Below are 23,843 nucleotides of genomic sequence, written 5' to 3'. Positions count from 1 at the left end.
ATACACCACTCAGTGTATATACACTGGAAGATACACCACTCAGTGTATATACACTGGAAGATACACCACTCAGTGTATATACACTGGAAGATACACCACTCAGTGTATATACACTGGAAGATACACCACTCAGTGTATATACACTGGAAGATACACCACTCAGTGTATATACACTGGAAGATACACCACTCAGTGTATATACACTGGAAGATACACCACTCAGTGTATATACACTGGAAGATACACCACTCAGTGTATATACACTGGAAGATACACCACTCAGTGTATATACACTGGAAGATACACCACTCAGTGTATATACACACACCACTGTGTATATACACTGGATACACCACTCAGTGTATATACACTGGAAGATACACCACTCAGTGTATATACACTGGAAGATACACCACTCAGTGTATATACACTGGAAGATACACCACTCAGTGTATATACACTGGAAGATACACCACTCAGTGTATATACACTGGAAGATACACCACTCAGTGTATATACACTGGAATACACACTCAGATACACCACTCAGTGTATATACACTGGAAGGATACACCACTCAGTGTATATACACTGGAAGATACACCACTCAGTGTATATACACTGGAAGATACACCACTCAGTGTATATACACTGGAAGATACACCACTCAGTGTATATACACTGGAAGATACACCACTCAGTGTATATACACTGGAAGATACACCACTCAGTGTATATACACTGGAAGATACACCACTCAGTGTATATACACTGGAAGATACACCACTCAGTGTATATACACTGGAAGATACACCACTCAGTGTATATACACTGGAAGATACACCACTCAGTGTATATACACTGGAAGATACACCACTCAGTGTATATACACTGGAAGATACACCACTCAGTGTATATACACTGGAAGATACACCACTCAGTGTATATACACTGGAAGATACACCACTCAGTGTATATACACTGGACGATACACCACTCAGTGTATATACACTGGAAGATACACCACTCAGTGTATATACACTGGAAGGATACACCACTCAGTGTATATACACTGGAAGCTACACCACGCACTTTATATACACTGGAAGATACACCACTCAGTGTATATACACTGGAAGATACACCACTCAGTGTATATACACTGGAAGATACACCACTCAGTGTATATACACTGGAAGATACACCACTCAGTGTATATACACTGGAAGATACACCACTCAGTGTATATACACTGGAAGATACACCACTCAGTGTATATACACTGGAAGATACACCACTCAGTGTATATACACTGGAAGATACACCACTCAGTGTATATACACTGGAAGATACACCACTCAGTGTATATACACTGGAAGATACACCACTCAGTGTATATACACTGGAAGATACACCACTCAGTGTATATACACTGGAAGATACACCACTCAGTGTATATACACTGGAAGATACACCACTCAGTGTATATACACTGGAAGATACACCACTCAGTGTATATACACTGGAAGATACACCACTCAGTGTATATACACTGGAAGATACACCACTCAGTGTATATACACTGGAAGATACACCACTCAGTGTATATACACTGGAAGATACACCACTCAGTGTATATACACTGGAAGATACACCACTCAGTGTATATACACTGGAAGATACACCACTCAGTGTATATACACTGGAAGATACACCACTCAGTGTATATACACTGGAAGATACACCACTCAGTGTATATACACTGGAAGATACACCACTCAGTGTATATACACTGGAAGATACACCACTCAGTGTATATACACTGGAAGATACACCACTCAGTGTATATACACTGGAAGATACACCACTCAGTGTATATACACTGGAAGATACACCACTCAGTGTATATACACTGGAAGATACACCACTCAGTGTATATACACTGGAAGATACACCACTCAGTGTATATACACTGGAAGATACACCACTCAGTGTATATACACTGGAAGATACACCACTCAGTGTATATACACTGGAAGATACACCACTCAGTGTATATACACTGGAAGATACACCACTCAGTGTATATACACTGGAAGATACACCACTCAGTGTATATACACTGGAAGATACACCACTCAGTGTATATACACTGGAAGATACACCACTCAGTGTATATACACTGGAAGATACACCACTCAGTGTATATACACTGGAAGATACACCACTCAGTGTATATACACTGGAGGATACACCACTCAGTGTATATACACTGGAAGATACACCACTCAGTGTATATACACTGGAAGATACACCACTCAGTGTATATACACTGGAAGATACACCACTCAGTGTATATACACTGGAAGATACACCACTCAGTGTATATACACTGGAAGATACACCACTCAGTGTATATACACTGGAAGATACACCACTCAGTGTATATACACTGGAAGATACACCACTCAGTGTATATACACTGGAGGATACACCACTCAGTGTATATACACTGGAAGATACACCACTCAGTGTATATACACTGGAAGATACACCACTCAGTGTATATACACTGGAAGGATACACCTCTCAGTGTATATACACTGGAAGATACACCACTCAGTGTATATACACTGGAGGATACACCACTCAGTGTATATACACTGGAAGATACACCACTCAGTGTATATACACTGGAAGATACACCACTCAGTGTATATACACTGGAAGATACACCACTCAGTGTATATACACTGGAAGATACACCACTCAGTGTATATACACTGGAAGATACACCACTCAGTGTATATACACTGGAAGATACACCACTCAGTGTATATACACTGGAAGATACACCACTCAGTGTATATACACTGGAAGATACACCACTCAGTGTATATACACTGGAAGATACACCACTCAGTGTATATACACTGGAAGATACACCACTCAGTGTATATACACTGTTCCTATCATCCCATTTGTTTCATTTATTTATTATGTGTTTCTTTCATTGTTTTTCATAGTACTAAAGTATTCATTATTCTCTCCTTCCTCCCAACTCTCTCTTCTCTTCCTCTCTACTTATCTTCACCTCTCCACTCCTTTTTCACCTTCATTATATTCTTATCCTCCAATATCACTATTTTCTAGTGCTCCCTCACTATTTCCTTGTCCTCCCTCACTATTTTCTTCTCCTCCCTCACTGTTTTCTTCTCCTCCCTCACTATCTTCTTGTCCTCCCTCACTATCTTCTTGTCCTCTCTCACTATCTTGTCCTCTCTCACTATTTTCTTGTCCTCTCTCACTATCTTCTTGTCCTCTCTCACTATCTTGTCCTCCCTCACCATTTTCTTGTCCTCTCTCACTATCTTCTTGTCCTCCCCATTATCTTTCTGTCCTCCCTCACTATCTTGTTGTCCTCCCTCACCATCTTCTTGTCCTCTCTCACAATCTTCTTGTCCACTCTCACTCTCTTGTCCTCCCTCACTATTTTCATGTCCTCTCTATCATCTTGTCCTCCCTATCTTCTTGTCCTCTCTCGCTATCTTCTTGTCCTTTCGCACTATCTTGTCTTCTCTCACTATCTACTTGTCCTCTCTCACTATCTTTTTGTCCTCCATCACTATCGTCTTGTCCTCTCTCACTATTTTGTTCTCCCTCAGTATTCTCTTGTCCTCTCTCACTATCTTCTTGTCCACACTCACTATCTTCTTGTCCTCTCTCACTATCTTCTTGTTCTCTTTCACTACCTTCTTTCCCTCTCACTATCTTCTTGCCCTCCCTCACTATCTTATTGTCCTATCTCACTATCTTCTTGTCCTCTCTCACTCTCTTTTTGTCCTCCCTCACTATCTTCTTGTCCTCTTTCACTATCTTCTTGTCCTCTCTCACTATCTTCTTGTCCTCTCTCACTATCTTCTTGTCCTCTCTCACTACCTTCTCTCTCACTATCTTCTTGTCCTCTCTCACTATCTTTTTCTCTCTTACTATCTTGTCCTCTCTCACTACCTTCTCTCTCACTATCTTCTTGTCCTCTCTCACTATCTTTTTCTCTCTCACTATCTTCTTGTCCTCTCTCACTATCTTCTTGTCCTCTCTCACTATCTTCTTGTCCTCTCTCACTATCTTCTTGTCCTCTCTCACTATCTTCTTGTCCTCTCTCACTATCCTCTTGTCCTCTCTCACTATCTTCTTGTCCTCTCTCACTATCTTCTCTCTCACTATCTTCTTGTCCTCTCTCACTATCTTCTTGTCCTCTCTCACTATCTTCTTGTCCTCTCTCACTATCTTCTTGTCCTCTCTCACTATCTTCTTGTCCTCTCTCACTACCTTCTCTCTCACTATCTTCTTGTCCTCTCTCACTACCTTCTCTCTCACTATCTTCTTGTCATCTCTCACTATCTTCTTGTCCTCTCTCACTATCTTCTTGTCCTCTCTCACTACCTTCTCTCTCACTATCTTCTTGTCCTCTCTCACTACCTTCTCTCTCACTATCTTCTTGTCATCTCTCACTATCTTCTTGTCCTCTCTCACTATCTTCTTGTCCTCTCTCACTACCTTCTCTCTCACTATCTTCTTGTCCTCTCTCACTACCTTCTCTCTCACTATCTTCTTGTCATCTCTCACTATCTTCTTGTCATCTCTCACTATCTTCTTGTCATCTCTCACTATCTTCTTGTCCTCTCTCACTATCTTCTTGTCGTCTCTCACTATCTTCTTGTCCTCTCTCACTACCTTCTCTCTCACTATCTTCTTGTCCTCTCTCACTACCTTCTCTCTCACTATCTTCTTGTCATCTCTCACTATCTTCTTGTCATCTCTCACTATCTTCTTGTCATCTCTCACTATCTTCTTGTCATCTCTCACTATCTTCTTGTCATCTCTCACTATCTTCTTGTCATCTCTCACTATCTTCTTGTCCTCTCTCACTACCTTCTCTCTCACTATCTTCTTGTCCTCTCTCACTACCTTCTCTCTCACTATCTTCTTGTCCTCTCTCACTATCTTCTTGTCATCTCTCACTATCTTCTTGTCCTCTCTCACTATCTTCTCTCTCACTATCTTCTTGTCCTCTCTCACTACCTTCTCTCTCACTATCTTCTTGTCATCTCTCACTATCTTCTTGTCATCTCTCACTATCTTCTTGTCATCTCTCACTATCTTCTTGTCATCTCTCACTATCTTCTTGTCATCTCTCACTATCTTCTTGTCATCTCTCACTATCTTCTTGTCATCTCTCACTATCTTCTTGTCCTCTCTCACTACCTTCTCTCTCACTATCTTCTTGTCCTCTCTCACTACCTTCTCTCTCACTATCTTCTTGTCCTCTCTCACTATCTTCTTGTCATCTCTCACTATCTTCTTGTCCTCTCTCACTATCTTCTTGTCCTCTCTCACTATCTTCTTGTCTCCCTTACTATCTTCTTGTCCTCTCTCACTTCCTTCTACATCCTTCCTCGTTTTGTTTTCATCTTTTTTACATTTAGTCTTTTCTGTATTTCCTTCTGTCCTTCGTTTCTCTTCTCTCCTTCACTTCCATACTTTATCCTCTACTCTTTTCTCGTTCACTTTTTTCAGTTATTTATTGCAATGTCTCTTATTTTAAATAGCCTTTTGTAAATTGACTGTTTCTTCACTGTCTTCCTATTCCTCTCTTGTCCTCTACCTTCTCCTTTCCCTTCATCTCTCTTCTCCTCCTCTCCCCTCTTCTCGTTTCCCTCCTTCTTAACTCTCCTGTCCTTTAATCATCTTTCTCTCTCCTCATCCTCCTTCTCTCTTTCCTGTTTCTCCTCCTCCTCCTCCACCACCTCCTCCAGATTCTCACCCTAATCTCTCTCCTCTCCCGATCTTTACTCCTACTCCTCCTCTTCTTCTTCTCTTCCTCCTCCTCTTTCTTCTCCCTTTTTCCTAATTCTTCTCCTCCTCCTCCCCCTTTTCCTTCTCCTCCTCCTCCTCCTCCTCCTCCTCGTCTTCCTCCTCCTCCTCCTCGTCGTCTTCCTCCTCCTCCTCCTCGTCTTCCTCCTCATCGTCTTCCTCCTCCTCCTCCTCCTCCTCCTCGTCTTCCTCCTCCTCCTCCTCGTCTTCCTCCTCCTCCTCCTCCTCCTCCTCGTCTTCCTCCTCCTCCTCCTCGTCTTCCTCCTCCTCCTCCGCGTCGTTTTCCTCCTCCTCGTCTTCCTCCTCCTCCTCCTCCTCCTCGTATTCATCCTTGTCCTCCTCCTCGTCCTCCTCCTCCTCCTCGTCTTCCTCCTCCTCCTCTTCGTCTTCCTCCTCCTTCTCCTCCTCGTCTTCCTCCTCCTCCTCCTCCTCCTCGTCTTCCTCCTCCTCCTCGTCTTCGTCTTCCTCCTCGTCGTCCTCCTCGTCTTCCTCCTCGTCCTCCTCCTCGTCTTCCTCGTCCTCCTCCTCCTCCTCCTCCTCGTCTTCCTTTTCCTCCTCCTCCTCCTCGTCTTCCTCCTCCTCCTCGTCTTCCTCCTCCTCCTCCTCCTCGTCTTCCTCCTCCTCCTCGTCTTCCTCCTCCTCCTCCTCCTCGTCTTCCTCCTCCTCCTCCTCCTCGTCTTCCTCCTCCTCCTCCTCGTCTTCCTCCTCCTCCTCGTCTTCCTCCTCCTCCTCCTCGTCTTCCTCCTCCTCCTCGTCTTCCTCCTCCTCCTCCTCCTCGTCTTCCTCCTCCTCCTCCTCCTCGTCTTCCTCCTCCTCCTCCTCGTCTTCCTCCTCCTCCTCGTCTTCCTCCTCCTCCTCCTCCTCGTCTTCCTCCTCCTCCTCACTGCTAATCTTCTGTTCTCATCTTTCTCACAAAAACATTACTCTAGTTTTTCTTGAGTGTCGTCTAGCACAAAAGGAACATTTGTATTACTTAGAAAATAAGTAGAGCAGAAAATTGGATTCATAACATAGAGAAAGAGAGAGAGAGAGAGAGAGAGAGAGAGAGAGAGAGAGAGAGAGAGAGAGAGAGAGAGAGAGAGAGAGAGAGAGAGAGAGAGAGAGAGAGAGAGAGAGAGAGAGAGAGAGAGAGAGAGAGAGAGAGAGAGAGAGAGAGAGAGAGAGAGAGAGCTGAATATAATGTGATGACACAAATACTGATGGTGCAATGTGATCATGACAGCAATTACAGACCAAATCGTTATAGATAACCCAAATTTTTAAACATACAAACTCATCAAAAAAGATGTATGATAAAGCTCATGGAGCGGAGAGATAGAGTGAACTTAGTGGCGACTAGTGAAGAGGCGGGGCCAGGAGCTATGAATCCTTCTATCCAATCTCCCTTCCAAGCTACCCAAGATTTTAGACTCTATAACCCCACTCGGTACATCATCAGATGCAGCATTCTCCACCTGACCACAGCATTCTGAACCTGACTATATATACCCCTGTACCTTCCACCCCAGGTACATCTGTTTGTGACTTGAAAAAGCCCACTGTGTGGGCGAAACGTTGTCAATAAAGGATCACATTACACTGCATGTGTTTAGATTTCCATGAATCCTTTTACTCATATGCAAGTTAATTGTTCTAACATATTGTATTACTACTAATACTACTACTTATATCACTACTACTACCACTAGTACTGCACCTCACTCTGAGCCTATATATACCCTCTGTGTCCATGTACTGTTTGTAACGGCTTGACAAAGCTCCTGGAGAGCGAAACGTTGCCACAATAAAATGTCACATTAGTTGCACTTGTGTCCTTTTACTTTACAACCACCCAGGTGACAGAAATTTCACATGTGGAGCCCAACAACCTGCTAGGATTCCATAAATGCTTACACAAGACCCCCCCCCCTTCCCCAGCAATCATTCAGATCCGACGAGCACTTACCTTCCACCACCAGCAACATCCCCGTGGGTAGGAAGACTCACCTCGGGATCCCCAACATCCCGCTAGGTGGCTAGGACTTACCCTTGACTAGGAAGACTCCCTCCAGGATAGCTTGGACTTGTGCAAGACAGGTATACAATACCGACAAGATAATCATGGAATCTTGTTGTAATAATGTTGGTAGAATTACCGACAATATGCAAAGTAAAAGGACACAAGTGCAGCTAATGTGACATTTTATTGTGGCAACGTTTCGCTCTCCAGGAGCTTTGTCAAGCCGCTACAAACAGTATATGGACACAGAGGGTATATATAGGCTCAGAGTGAGGTGCAATACTAGTGGTAGTAGTAGTAGTAGTGACATAAGTTGTAGTAGTAGTAGTAATGCAATATGATAGAGCAATTAACTCGTACATGAGTAAAAGGATATAAAAGCTATTACTTGGGTAACATAATCTTGGAATCTTGGTTCAGCGGACATCTACATGACCTTCTTCACGGATACTGCAACTAACCCATCAATTTGGGTAGGACCTACTTCCACTGGGAAATCCCGCCTACCAGTGACTGCCCTCGTCTGCTATACGTCCTTATTCACTGACGCCTATATAAGCGCCAGTCTCCTTGCCTGTGCTTCAGAATCTCTACACCCACGGTGCTCTAAACACCACCTCCAAGGCTGAGGGACTCATTACCTCATCTTTTGTATATAGTTCTTCTGTTTTCTTATTATGTCCAAGAATCTGTATTGATAAAGTCACTGGATGTCGGCTTGACAACATCATGAACAGTAATGGGTTCAATCCTATTATCTGCCTCAGTGCTGGAGGCAATGATGTAGGCAAGTGTAGAAGTGAGGATTTAGTTAGAAGGTTCAGGACAGCAATAGACATAATTAGGAAGAAGGGGGGGGCGCCCTGTTATATGTGGCATTTTGCCAAGAAGAGGTGTTGGTAATGAATGGTTGTCCAGGGCAATTGGTATTAATTGTTGGCTGGATAAACACTGTAAGGATAATGCAGTACCATTCATTGACAACTGGGACAACTTCTATGGCCAAAATGACATGTATGCCAGGGATGGGGTTCACTTATCCAGGGCAGGTGTGGGTTTTCTTGCTAGCTCAGTTGAAGGGGTTGTTAGGATTTTAAACTAGGATTAGTTAGAGGTATGGGTTTAGAAATGATAAATAATGAGTATGGATATATTGACTTATGCTCTGATATTAAGATTATTAATAGTAACTGTCATGGAGTAACTCTGGGAAATGATAATTTCAGAAATTGTGTAAAAAAGATGAATAGGAAAAATGTGCAGAAGAAAAAACATATGATGGTATTTTACACTAACAGTCAAAGTGCAAGAAATAAGATTAATGAACTACACTTGGTAGCATGTGCTGGGAACTTTGATGTTATTGCATTAACTGAAACGTGGTATGATTTAAAGAGTCGGGATATGATTGCTGAGTGTAATATTCAATGGCTTAAGCTTTTCCATGTGGATAGATGTAATGGGAAGGGGGGAGGAGTTGCATTATATGTTCGAGAAAATATTAACTGTTGCATAAAAACAGGTATAAAAATAGATGGAACAGTAACAGAATCTGTTTGGGTAGAGTTTGTAGAAGGTCAAGAAAAACTAATTCTAGGTGTAATATACCGACCTCCAGGCTTGGATCACGATAGAGGGAGACTTCTTTGGGACGAAATTGTTAGGGCTTCTAGACACAATAACATAGTCATAGTAGGGGACTTTAACTTTAGTCAAATTGACTGGAATTCTTTGACAGGTAATCTAGAGTCCAGTGACTTTATGGAAACAGTTCAGGACTGTTTTCTGAAGCAGTGTGTAACAGAGCCTACCAGGGGTAATAATTTGCTTGACCTAGTCTTGTCAAATAAGGAAACACTCGTAAATAATCTGGAGATCACTGAAGAGCTTGGCGCAAGTGATCACAAATCCATCACTTTTAGCATTAACTGGGAATACAAGAATAATGATAATACGGTAAAAATTCCTGATTTTCGTTCTGCCGATTATAATGGACTTAGGGAACACCTGTCAAATTTCGATTGGGGGTTATCTAGGTAATGATTTTATTGACGATGATCATACTTATGATTATGAAGGGATCTGCATTTATGATTTTTTTCTTAATAATGTACACCGTGCTCATAGTATATACATTCCCCAGAGAGAAATTAGGTCTAACAATAACGATACCAAATGGATTAACAGGAGAAAAGGGGAATTCATAGGCGCATCAGAAGAGGAGAGGTTAACCTTACTAACCAATATGTCCAGCTTAAAAAAGTAAAAAAGGGGATTAAAAAGGCTAAACGTGAATTAGAGTTGCTAATGAATCAAAGACTAATCCAAAGGGTTCTACTTTCTGTCAGTTTGTACACAGAAAGATGTAAATGAGATTCCAGTAATTAACAATTATTTCGTTCCTGATGAATTTAAATTAACTAATATTACTGTCACGAGGGACATGGTTATTAAACAGATAGAAAAACTGAAGGAAAATAAGTCCCCGGGACCCGATGAGTTGTTTTCCAGGGTATTTAAGGAATGCAAGATGGAGCTTAGTCAGCCATTAACGAGTGTGTTTAATGCGTCCATCCTTACCGGTGTTGTGCCAGAGTTGTGGAAGATGGCTAATGTGGTTCCTATATTCAAATCAGGAGATAAGTCCACTCCTTCAAATTACCGTCCAATAAGCCTGACATCTATAGTGGGCAAGTTATTAGAATCAATTATAGCTGACATTATTAGAAGTCATCTTGAAGAGCATAACTTGATAAACGAATCTCAGCATGGCTTCACGAGAGGTCGTTCCTGCCTGACAAATTTACTGACGTTCTTCAACAGAACATTTGAGGCAGTTGACAGTGATAAAGAATATGATATTGTTTATTTGGATTTTAGTAAAGCCTTCGATAGAGTACCTCACAAGAGACTCTTAAGAAAAGTGGCAGCTCATGGTATAGGAGGTAAAGTTCTAGTATGGATAGAGGCATGGCTTACCAATAGAAAGCAGGCACCCTCCAGGGTACCAATGACTTACCCTCGACTAGGAAGACACCCTCTAGGGTGGCTAGGACTTGTCCCTTGACTAAGAAGACTTCCTCCAGGATAGATAGGACTTACCTTCGACTAAGAAGACACCCTCCGCGGTGGCTAGGAGAAGGCGGGTATCTCCCCAGGAGTCACCGCAGGTCACCTCGTAGGGAAAGTCAGGATAGCAGCATTGTGGCTCCCACGGCTGCGGGCAGACGCATGCCAGCTTAGTGCCGCAGGTGGCGGTAGAGAAGCTAAACGGGGGGAGGGGAGAGGAGTTGGGGAGGTTGGTGTTGAGAAAGGAAGTAGTAGGGGAGTGGTGGTTGTGGGGTGAGATAAGAGAAAGTAGCTGTTAACTGGAGGTGGGATAACGAGGGAATGAAGGATAGAGAATGTCAGAGAAGCCAGAGTGCGTCAGTTTTAAAACGTCATGGAGCGCCAGAGAGCGTCAAAGATTGTCAGAGAACGTGGGATTAATATATATATATATATATATATATATATATATATATATATATATATATATATATATATATATATATATATATATATATATATATTCAAAACAATCGCAGACAGGTGATCTTAACGATGCAAGACAAGCTACGGTGGGTGGAAATCTTTAGCTCAAGTACTTTCACACTTCTCAGTGCATCATCAGGAGCTGTGAAATGTTGCAAAGGCAACAAGAGGAGAAGCACGGTCAGTTTTCAGAGTGGTACTGTGGATCCAGCCAGCCAGCCACTCTATATCTGAGAGACAAGAGGGATGCCATCACACACCGGTCCCCTCCCCCCACACTCCAAATGGAGGTGGGTGGGGTAGGCCTCACAGTTTGCAGATAACATGAGGAAATACTAGAAGATAGTTAATATCCAGCCCTAAGCTTCTAACCGCCGGGAACAGGTCATGTGACGCAAAAAGTTACAATATTAGAACATTACATACCTTCATTTACACCCTTCTAACTAATGAAATAGAGGAGAAAAAATCCCTCATTTGTCAACCGGTGTCGCCGAACCTTCCCGAACAATCAGGAAATACTCGAAGTGTCAGTTAATAAGCTTGTGTGATTTTTTTCCTCCTATACAGGCTTTCTCATAAAAACTAGGCTAGAGCACTTAGCTCACACACTGAGGTCCGGGGATCGAATCTCCTTCGGTACAGCTGGAAAACATTAAAGACGTGTTTCCATGAAACACCTGTTGTCCCTGTCCATGTTCACCCATCATTTTAAAATGGGTACCTGAGTGTTAGTCGACTGGTATGGGTCGAATCCTGGGACAAAACTGACCTATTTTGCCCGAAATGCTCAGCATAACAAGCGGCTTTCTATATAGTAGTATGTCACTGATGTCAGCTAGGACTGTATACCTTGTATATGTACTTGTAGTAAATAAAGATATTATTATTATTATTTTTATTTTTATTAATGCCATTCCTATCAATATTATCCGCTAATGTCATTATTATCATAATCATAACTAGGCTACTCTTAACTTTGATGTTAATCCTATCATTATTATCAACGATCATCAGCTAAAGATTTCCACCCCCCAACAACCATAGGGGGAGTTGAGTGATAGCTCCAGGCCTTTCGTGTTACAATTAACACATCACGCTGCCATACTCTGAGAAAACTTCCCCTCATTTCTCCTGTTGCTACCTTTGCAACATTGTAAAACTCCTGATGACACACGGAGAAGTGTGAAAGTATTGAGCAAAAGATTTCCACCCCCCATGGCTTGTCTTCATATATATATATATATATATATATATATATATATATATATATATATATATATATATATATATATATATATATATATATATATATATATATATATATATATATATATATATATATATATACACTAGAGAAAATTTTAAAAAGGACTTAATTTTAAATGAGTTCTTGGTAATTGGCCAGTTTTACCTATTCGACACGTGGTTGGAATAGTAGTGAATGTATGACGACACATCGGTGGACTTTCCATAAACTGTGAATTTGAATTTTCTGTCTACCCGATGGATTAAAGCATGTAGGAACGGCAAAGTGTTATTTATTTCATGTTCTGTGGTGAACTTAATGGAAGGTACTAAGCCACTGAGTCTGGGAAGAAACTCATCAATGTTGTGATCATTAGGCCACAGGCAAAGAACATCATCTACATATCTGAACCAACTTGTTTTATCTGGGAGAATGTATTTAAGAAGTCTGGTCTCATAGAATTCCATGTACAGGTTGCTGAGTAAGGGACTAAGGGGATTTCCCATTGCCATGCCTTGTTTTTGAGCACAGAATTTCCCTTCAAACACAAATTTGCAATCAGTAACACAAAGTTTTATCAATTCAATTATTGTTTTCGTGGGGAAGGGCATGGGGAAGTTTTCTAGTTCCTCTTCGAGGTACGAAAGCAAGTCAGGGACAGGGTCTTTAGTGAACAGAGTTGTGACATCAAAGCTCACTAAAGAAAAGTCATGAGGGACATTTAATTTCTGGAGCCTCTCAGTGAGGTCAACATCATTTTTAATATGTGCGTCTGAGATCTTACCAACCATGGGAGTTAGAAGTTTAACCAGCCATTTAGATAGATTATATGTTGCTGAGCCTACTGAACTAATAATGGGACGGGCTGGGTATCCTGGCTTATGAGTCTTGATTACCCCATATAGATATGGTAGAGTTGCTGATCTAGCCGACAGATATTTAATTAATTCATCATTCCCCTTCAATAACGTTTTAAGGTGTTTATTAAAATGACTGCTAACTTGGTCAGTGGGGTTTTTAATGAGCGGTTCATACGTTTCATTTTCACTCAATAAATTGTTTATTTTCTCTAAATATTCAGTTTTGTCCAAAATAACAGCTACCTTAGATTTATCACCTCGTGAGAGGTGCAGAGGGGGATGGCAGTAGGGTGGGGTTAGCACTGACCACTGACCACATTCTGAGGGAAACCGTGGACGGTGACACATCTGCACTACGCTACCCTGAGAACTCTCCCTGCTTTAGTTGCTCTCTTGCAACGTTGCACAGCTCCTGATGATGCAATGAGAAGTGTGAAAGTATTTGAGCTACAGATTTCCACCCCCTGTGGCTTATCTTGCATAGTTAAAATCGCATGTCTCCGACCCTAATAGGGTCGGAGACCCATGGAGCATGGGGCAAGTGTGCTCTAAAGTTCCTCAAAGAGCTGGGTGAAAAGCTCGTCATAGAAACCAAGGACCACAGGGCGACTAGCTTCCTCTTTCAGAGACTCAGTGTTGCGATCCAGAGAGGAAATGCCTGCAGCATTCTGGGCAAGCGTCCCACCGCCGGGGAGCTGGACGAAGTATTCGAGATGTAGCTCTGAGTTGTTATCTATGTTGTTTCACTTTCTTTTGTATTTTTGTGAATGTTTTGTGAATGTATTTTGTCTTTAAATAAAATATTTATCATATATAGGGGGTGGTAGGCAAGTTTATTCTTTTCTCTGAGGATAAGGGTCCATAGGACAGTTCTAGAGGTGGTACCTCCCTATATATATATATATATATATATATATATATATATATATATATATATATATATATATATATATATGTGTGTGTGTGTGTGTGTGTGTGTGTGTGTGTGTGTGTGTGTGTGTGTGTGTGTGTGTGTGTGTGTGTGTGTGTGTGTGTGTGTGCGTGTGTGTGTGTGTGTGTGTGTGCGTGTGTGTGTGTGTGTGCGTGTGTGTGTGTGTGTGTGTACTCACCTCACCTAGTTGTACTCACCTAGTTGAGGTTGCAGGGGTCGAGTCCAAGCTCCTGGCCCCGCCTCTTCACTGGTAGCTACTAGGTCACTCTCCCTGTGTGTGTGTGTGTATGTGTGTGTGTGTGTGTGTGTGTGCACGTATTAATGTGCGTGTGTGTGTTCTTGCGTGTAAACACACACACGCACACAGTTGTCGCTGACATAATCAATTTGTTATCGGTGTTGTCTTCCGCAAATTACATGTACAGTTAGTTTACAAATCATTTATCTGGTACCGTGGCGTGGCTGGAGGCCGGGGCTCTGCTGCAAAGACTGACATTACTCTTATTAGTTTGCTTTATGACTCGTAAGTCACTTGTAAGACTGTTCGTTTACTGGAAAACGACTCTATTGTTGGTCCTGGCCAGCTCAAGGGAAAGCGGGCAGCCACTAGCCGATGTATTTTATTTCTGTCATATGGCGTTCCAAAACAAGTTCCATTATTCTGTTTTCCAAGTTTTCATTAATTAAGCTTTCTTCGTTTATGTTATTTATTTGTTTACTTCATTGACTTGTATTGGTATACTTTATTCCATGTGATTTTTTCCTACATATTAAATAGACTAGATCAGTTAATTAAAACAGCAGCGACGTGCAACCTGACTCTCAGATTAATTAACTGTACACAAAGATTTCTCTATCACATCTTCACTAAACCTGGAAAGAGATTATTTATCTTCCTTCTTTTGCCTTTTCGCAACATTAATTTCTTATTTCTGCCGTTGCAACTCGGCGATTAGCGGGGATATTCCTGTTATGGATCCATAAAGTCGGAATTACGGGAAGATGGAGTGGTGCTCTCACACACTATGTGTTTCTGATGCCCAGAAATATGTCGCTCGGTTGGCACCCAAAGGCAGGGAATTGCTGCCGATTAAACTTCGTCATATTACAAATTCTGACGTATCTAACGATATGGAAGAGGAATGAAAGGGGGAGTGAGGGAGAAAGGACAAGGGAGGAATGAAATGAGAGAGTGAGAGAGAGAAGACAAGCGAGGAATGAGTGAACGAATGAGGTAGGAATTTGTTAGTAGGGGAGACGGATGGACGAAAGTGTGTGTGTGTGTGCGGAACAACAGAACAAAATGTATTATATATATATGAAGAGATTCCTGAAAGATAAAGATAAATTAACACAGGTGTTTCCTGGCAGCCAGACTGAGGCAACAGAGAGGCAGTAAGAATACAAGGCGACAGAGACACTGTGGGTCAGGAGACTACAACATGCACAGGTGCGCACACTAATGGCCTCTCTAGACTTGAAAGAAATGGGAAGACAGAGAAGATCGTAGTGTATGTTTGGGAATAAGATTTTGTGCAAGGATTCATCTATCTAAACTTTTCTGACGGAAATTTGTTTAATAGCAATACTTAGATACATTGTCTTTAGGTTAGTTAATGGGGGTTAAATCCCCTTGACTACACGAAGGTCAATAAGAGTGCATGTCAACTGTTCACCACCAGTCAAGAATACTTTATACACCTCAGGCACATATCCTATGCAGTGTGGTTGGTTGGTTAACGGGGTTTAAAGCTTATCGACTACAGTAGGGTCACTGAGACTGCGCCTAACTTTTTCACCACCAGACTAGATTAATTTAATCCCTAAAATGGGGATTAAATTAAACTCTCAGCATATATACGCTGAGATACACCTCACGGTGTAGTGTGGTATGAACACTGTTGGTTCACATGGGGATCAGATCCACTAAAAAATATAGTAATGTGAAATTTATGATATATCGAATTTTTATTCTGTAGCAAAACTATGGCAAAAATATAATTTAACGTTGACCAAATTTATACAATTTAAAGTAAACTAATTTACCTAATATATCCAAGAATTTATATAATTACATTTTAATGTTCCGTGTGTAGAAGAGGGAAGGAGACTCCCACGAGACCCTCAACGACATGTTCAAGTACACTTGACAACGACATGTTCAAGTACACTTGACAGCGACATGCTCAAGAACACTTGACAACGACATGCTCAAGTACACTTGACAACGACATGCTCAAGTACACTTGACAACGACATGCTCAAGTACACTTGACAACGACATGCTCAAGTACACTTGACAGCGACATGCTCAAGAACACTTGACAACGACATGCTCAAGTACACTTGACAACGACATGCTCAAGTACACTTGACAACGACATGCTCAAGTACACTTGACAACGACATGCTCAAGTACACTTGACAGCGACATGTTCAAGTACACTTGACAGCCACATGCTCAAGTACACCTGACAACGACATACTCAAGTACACTTGACAGCTACATGCTCAAGTACACTTGACAACGACATGCTCAAGTACACTTGACAACGACATGCTCAAGTACACTTGACAACGACATACTCAAGTACACTTGACAGCTACATGCTCAAGTACACTTGACAACGACATGCTCAAGTACACTTGACAACGACATGCTCAAGTACACTTGACAACGACATGCTCAAGTACACTTGACAACGACATGCTCAAGTACACTTGACAACGACATGCTCAAGTACACTTGACAACGACATGCTCAAGTACACTTGACAACGACATGCTCAAGTACACTTGACAACGACATGCTCAAGTACACTTGAAAACGACATGCTCAAGTACACTTGACAGCTACATGTTCAAGTACACTTGACAGCCACATGCTCAAGTACACTTGACAACGACATACTCAAGTACACCTGACAACGACATACTCAAGTACACTTGACAGCTACATGCTCAAGTACACTTGACAACGACATGCTCAAGTGCACTTGACAGTGACATGCTCAAGCACACTTGACAGCGACATGCTCAAGTACACTTGACAGCTACATGCTCAAATACACTTGACAACGACATGCTTAAGTAAACTTGACAGCGACATGCTCAAGCATACTTGACAGCGACATGCTCAACTACACTTGACAGCAATATACTCAAGTACACTTGACAACGACATCCTCAAATACACTTGACAACGACATACTCAAGTACAATTGACAACGACATGCTCAAGTACACTTGACAATTACATACTCAAGTACACTTGACAACGACATGCTCAAGTACACTTGACAACGACATTATCAGGTATATTTGACTACGACATGATCTGGTATATTTGACAACGACATGTTCACGTACACTTAAGAACATAATTAAGGAGGACCACTGCAGCAGGCCTGTTGGCCCATACTAGGCAGGTCCTTTACAATCCATCCCACTAACAAAATATTTGCCCAACCCAATTTTCAATGCTACCCAAGAAATAACCTTTGATAATTCTATTAATTCACGAGCATGTCCCACTCAAATCCAACCCCTCTCACTCATGTATTTATCCAACCTAAATTTGAAACTACCCAACGTTTTAGCTTCAATAACCCTACTAGGCAGACTGTTCCACTCATCAACTACCCTATTTCCAAACCAATACTTTCCTATATCCTCTCTAAATCTAAACTTATCTAATTTGAATCCATTATTGAGGGTTCTCTCCTGGACGGATATCCTCAAGACCTTATTTATATCCCCTTTATTAATACCTATCTTCCACTTATACACTTCGATCATGTCTCCCCTCATTCTTCGTCTAACAAGTGAATGTAATTTAAGGGTCTTCAATCTTTCTTCATAAGGAAGATTTCTAATGCTATGTATTAATTTAGTCATCCTACGCTGAATGTTTTCTAACGAATTTATGTCCATTCTGTAATATGGAGACCAGAACTGAGCTGCATAATCTAGGTGAGGCCTTACTAATGATGTATAAAGCTGTAACATAACCGCTGAACTTCTGTTGCTTACACTTCTTGATACAAATCCCAGTAATCTGTTTGCTTTGTTACGTACGCTTAGGCATTGCTGTCTTGGTTTAAGGTTACTGCTTATCATAACCCCCAAGTCCTTTTCGCAATCTGTATAGCTAAGTTCTACATTATTTAACTTATAAGTTATGGACACTCCCGAGCTTCAGAACCTTGCATTTATTTACATTGAACTGCATCTTCCACTTTTCTGACCAGGTATTGAGTTTGTCTAAATCCTCCTGAAGTTCCCTGATATCTACGTTTGAATCAATTATCCTACCTATCTTTGTGTCATCGGCGAATTTGCTCATTTCACTAGTAATTCTCTCATCAAGATCATTGATATATATTATAAACAACAACGGGACCAAGATTGATCCCTGTGGAACGCCACTTGTTACAGATCCTCACTTGGATTTAACCCCATTTATGGACACTCTGCTTCCTGTCTGTGAGCCATGACTCAATCCATGACAGCACTTTTCCCTCAGTGCCATAAGCTGCCACTTTCTTCAACAGTCTTTGGTGCGGTACTCTATCAAAAGCCTTACTAAAATCTAAATAAACAATATCAAATTCTTTATCGTGATCAACAGCCTCAAAAGCTTTACTGAAGAAAGTTAATAAATTAGTTAGACAAGAACGGCCTCTCGTGAATCCATGCTGAGTATCATTAATCAGATTATGCTTATGCAGATGGCTTCCTATAATCTCAGCTATAATTGACTCTAGTAATTTGCCTATAATTGAGGTTAGGCTTACTGGGCGGTAATTTGACGGTAACGACTTGTTCCTTGCTTTAAAAATAGGAATTACATTAGCCATCTTCCACATATCAGACACTACACCTGTTTGAAGAGATAAATTAAAAATATTAGTTAATGGTTCACAGAGTTTCATTTTGCATTCCTTAAGAACCCTTGAAAGAAGCTCATCAGGTCCCGGCGACTTATTTTGCTTCGGTCTGTCTATTTGTTTCATAACCATTTCACTAGTGACTGTGATGTTACATAATTTATCTTCTTCAGGCCCACTATAAAAATTAATTACTGGGATATTGTTAGTGTCTTCCTGTGTAAAAACTGAGAGAAAATAATTATTTAAAATCGAGCACATCTCATTCTCTTTGTCAGTTAGATGCCCATAGTTATTTTTAAGGGGACCCCATCTTATCTTTAACTTTTGCTCTATACACCTGGAAAAAAAAGTTTTTGGGTTAGTTTCTGAATCCCTATCAACTTTAATTTCATAGTCCCGTTTAGCTTTTCTTATCCCATTTTTAACGTCCCTCTTAATGTCAATATACTGATCCATAAGATGACCCTCACTTCTTTTGATACGCCTATAAATTCCTTTCTTAAACCCTAAAAGATAATGAATGCAATTTAAGGGACTTCAACCTCTCTTCATACGGAAGATTTCTAATGCAATGAATTAATTTTGTCATTCATCGCTGAATGTTTCCTAACGAATTTATATCCATTCTGTAAAATGGAGACGAGAACTGAGCTGCATAATCTAGGTGAGGCTTTAGTAATGACGTTTAAAGCTGAAGTATAGCCGCTGGACTTCTTTTGCTTACACCTCTTGATGTAAATCCCAGCAATCTATTTGCCTTATTACTCAAGCTTAGGCACTGCTGTCTTGGTTTAAGGTTGCTGCTTACCATAACCCCAAATTTTTTTTCGCATTCTATACGGCTAAGTTCAACATTATTAAGGTGGTGGGTGCTAGGATTATGAACATTTCCGAGCTTTAGAACTTTACATTTATCTACATTGAACTGCATTTGCCACTTTTCTGACCATGAACTGAGTTCGTCTAAATCCTCCTGAAGTTCCGAGACATCAGCGTCTGAATCGATTATCCTACCTATCTTCGTGTCATCAGCAAATCTGCTTATGTCACTAGCAATTCCCTCGTCAAGGTCATTTATATATATTATGAACAGTAATGGGCCTAAAACTAATCCCTGCGGAAGGCCACTTGTTACAGATCCCCACTCAGATTTAACCCAATTTATGCACACTCTCTGCTTCCTATTAGTGAGCCATGACTCGATCCATGACAGCACTTTTCTCCCAGTGCCATGAGCAGCCAATTTCTTCAACAGTCTCTGATGTGGTACTCTATCAAAAGCCTTGCTAAAATCTAAATAAACAATATCGAATTCTTCATCCTGATCAACGGCCTCAAAAGCTTTGCTGAAGAAAGTTAATAAATTAGTTAGGCATGAACAGCTCCTGGTGAATCCATGTTAAGTATCATTAATCAAATTATGACTATTGAGATGGCTTCTTATATTAACAGCTACAATTGACTCTAGTAATTTTCCTACAATTGAGGTTAGGCTTATTGGGCGGTAATTTGACGGTAACGACTTGTCCCCTGCTTTAAAAATAGGAATTACATTAGCCATCTTCCACATATCAGACACTACACCTGTTTGAAGAGATAAATTAAAAATATTAGTTAAAGGTTCACAGAGTTCCATTTTGCATTCCTTAAGAACCCTTGAAAAAAGCTCATCAGGACAGGGCGATTTATTTTGCTTCAAACAGTCTATCTGTTTGATAACCATTTCGCAAGTGACTGTGATATATTACATAATTTATCTTCTTCAGGCCCACTAAAAACTTAATTATTGGGATATTATTAGTGTCTTCCTGAGTAAAAACCGAGAGAAAATAATTATTAAAAATAGAGCACATTTCATTCTCTTTGTCAGTAAGATACCCAGAGTTATTTTTAAGGGGACCTATCTTATCTCTAACTTTTGTTCAATACACCTGGAAAAAACTTTTTGGGTTAGTTTTTGAATCCCTATCAACTTTAATTTCATAGTCCCGTTTAGCTTTTCTTATACCCTTTTTAAGGTCCCACTTAATGTCAATATACTGATTCATAAGATGACCCTCACCTCTTTTGATACTCCTATAAATGCCTTTCTTCTGCCCTAAAAGATATTTGAGCCTATTATTTATCCATTTTGTGTCATTTCTATTCGATCTAATTTCCTTATATGGGATAAATGTCCTTTGGGCAGCATATATTGTTACCCCAGTCCACAGATGATAAGTGTTCTCTAAGTCCATTGTAATCTGCTAAGCGAAAATCTGGGACCGTTACTGAGTTATCCCTACTGTCATACTTCCATTCAATGCTGAAGGTAATTGATTTATGATCACTTGCACCGGGTTCCTTGTTTGCCAGAACCAAATCAAGCAAGTTATTTCCCCTTGTAGGTTCTATCACAAACTGCTTAAAAAAAATCCTGAACTACTTCTAAGAAATCATTAGATTCTAAATTCCCAGTCAAGAAATTCAAATCAATTTGATTAAAGTTGAAGTCCCCTAGAATTACTACGTTATCGTGCTTTGTGGCCTTAACAGTTTCCTCCCATAGTAGTCTACCTTGGTCCCTATCTAAGTTTGGGGAATGGTATATCACACCTAAAATAAATTTTTCATGCCTCTCTGAAAATTCTATCCAAAGAGACTCTGTATGTGTTATTTTAGATTTTATACCCGTTTTTATGCAACAGTTCAAGCGATCTCTGACATACAGTGCCACCCACCTCCCTTCCCGATACCTCTGTCTACTTGGAACAATTTAAAACCCTGTATGTGACATTCAGCAGGCATGTCCCGATTTTTCGTATTGAACCACGTCTCAGTTAAGGCAAATGCATCAATGATACCTGCACTAGCAACTAATCTCAACTCGTCTATTTTATTCCTAGCACCAAGACTATTTATGTAATATATGTTTAAGGACCCTCCTTTCTTTTTACCCTTCCTGCTCCTTTCTGTTCTTCCACTATACCTATTACTGTCCTCGTTGCTATTAAGATTTATAATTTCAAAGCCTAAAGCCATGTTCTGACACTCTTTATTTTCCATTTCTAAACCCATACCTCTAACTAGTCCTAGTTTAAAGTCCTAACAACACCCTCAACCGAGCTAGCAAGAAAACCCACACCTGCCCTGGATAAGTGAACCCCATCCTTGGCATACATGTCATTTCGGCCATAGAAGTGGTCACAGTTGTCGATGAATTGTACTGCATTATCCTTAGTGTCCAGCCAACAATTAATACCAATTGCTCAGGACAACCATTCATTTCCAACACCCCTTCTTGGCAAAATGCCAGATATAACAGGGCGCCCCCCCTTCTTCCTAATTATGTCTATTGCTGTCCTGAACCTTCTAACTAAATCCTCACTGCTACGCTTGCCTACATCACTTCCTCCAGCACTGAGGCAGATAATAGGATTGACCCCATTACCGTTCATGATGTTGTCAAGCTGGCTAACAATATCCTCCATCCCAGCCCCAGGAAAGCAAACCCTCTGTCTCCTACTCCTATCCTTCAAGCAGAATGCCCTATTCATGTACCTAACCTGGCTATCCCCGACAACAACGTTTTTACCTTCCTTGTTGTCGTTCGTTGTAACGTTCCCAGTAGTCGACTCACATTCTTCGGGTAGCATGGAGAATGCATTAGATGTTTCCACAACAGTTTCCACAGCAGTCCCTTTCTTCTCCATGGTTTCTACCATTCCATTCATCTTCTTGATCATTAACTTCGTTTCATGCTGTCCAGTCACTGTCCAGGTTCCCTTCTTGACCTGAGGACTCACAACAGGAGGACTACTACGAATCCTCTTGTTTTCCTCAGTCAATCGCCGTATCTCTATCTTCGCTATCCTCAATTCCTCCTTAAGCTGTTGGTAAAGTTGCTTGATGGAAGGCATCTTGGTTCAGTCCACAGAGAGCACACAAGACATGTCTTCACAGAGTTAAGTACAGGTCACCACTGAGTTAAGTACAGGTCACCACACAAATCAAACCCAGCGTACCCAGCTGGTACGCTGATGCATCCCAGGGTGGTAGTGGTGGTGGTGCTGGTACACTGATGCATCCCAGGGTGGTAGTGGTGGTGGTGCTGGTACACTGATGCATCCCAGGGTGGTAGTGGTGGTGGTGCTGGTACACTGATGCATCCCAGGGTGGTAGTGGTGGTGGTGATGATACACTGATGCATCCCAGGGTGGTAGTGGTGGTGGTGCTGGTACACTGATGCATCCCAGAGTGGTAGTGGTGGTGGGGCTGGTACACTGATGCATCCCAGGGTGGTAGTGGTGGTGGTGATGATACACTGATGCATCCCAGGGTGGTAGTGGTGGTGGTGCTGGTACACTGATGCATCCCAGAGTGGTAGTGGTGGTGGGGCTGGTACGCTGATGCATCCCAGGGTGGTAGTGGTGGTGGTGCTGGTACACTGATGCATCCCAGGGTGGTAGTGGTGGTGGTGATGATACACTGATGCATCCCAGGGTGGTAGTGGTGGTGGTGA

General features: G+C 41.3%; 1 protein-coding gene across 1 annotated transcript in view; it reads right to left on the bottom strand.

Moving 5' to 3' along the window:
* LOC128685500 (GTPase-activating Rap/Ran-GAP domain-like protein 3) overlaps window positions 1-23,241 on the bottom strand; it is a 123,546-nt gene extending 100,305 nt beyond the window's left edge. Inside the window, exons 1-3 of the mRNA XM_070082738.1 lie at window positions 22,917-23,241; window positions 12,914-13,197; window positions 10,979-11,093 (exon numbers count right to left, since the gene is read on the bottom strand). Coding sequence (XP_069938839.1) covers window positions 10,979-11,093; window positions 12,914-13,197; window positions 22,917-23,241 — 724 coding nt within the window. The remainder of the gene's footprint in view (window positions 1-10,978; window positions 11,094-12,913; window positions 13,198-22,916) is intronic.
* Between the last annotated feature and the right edge of the window lie 602 nt (window positions 23,242-23,843).

Source organism: Cherax quadricarinatus, chromosome 8 (genome assembly GCF_038502225.1).
Source record: "Cherax quadricarinatus isolate ZL_2023a chromosome 8, ASM3850222v1, whole genome shotgun sequence".
Taxonomy (NCBI): domain Eukaryota; kingdom Metazoa; phylum Arthropoda; class Malacostraca; order Decapoda; family Parastacidae; genus Cherax; species Cherax quadricarinatus.
This window is presented reverse-complemented; position numbering and strand designations above follow the sequence as displayed.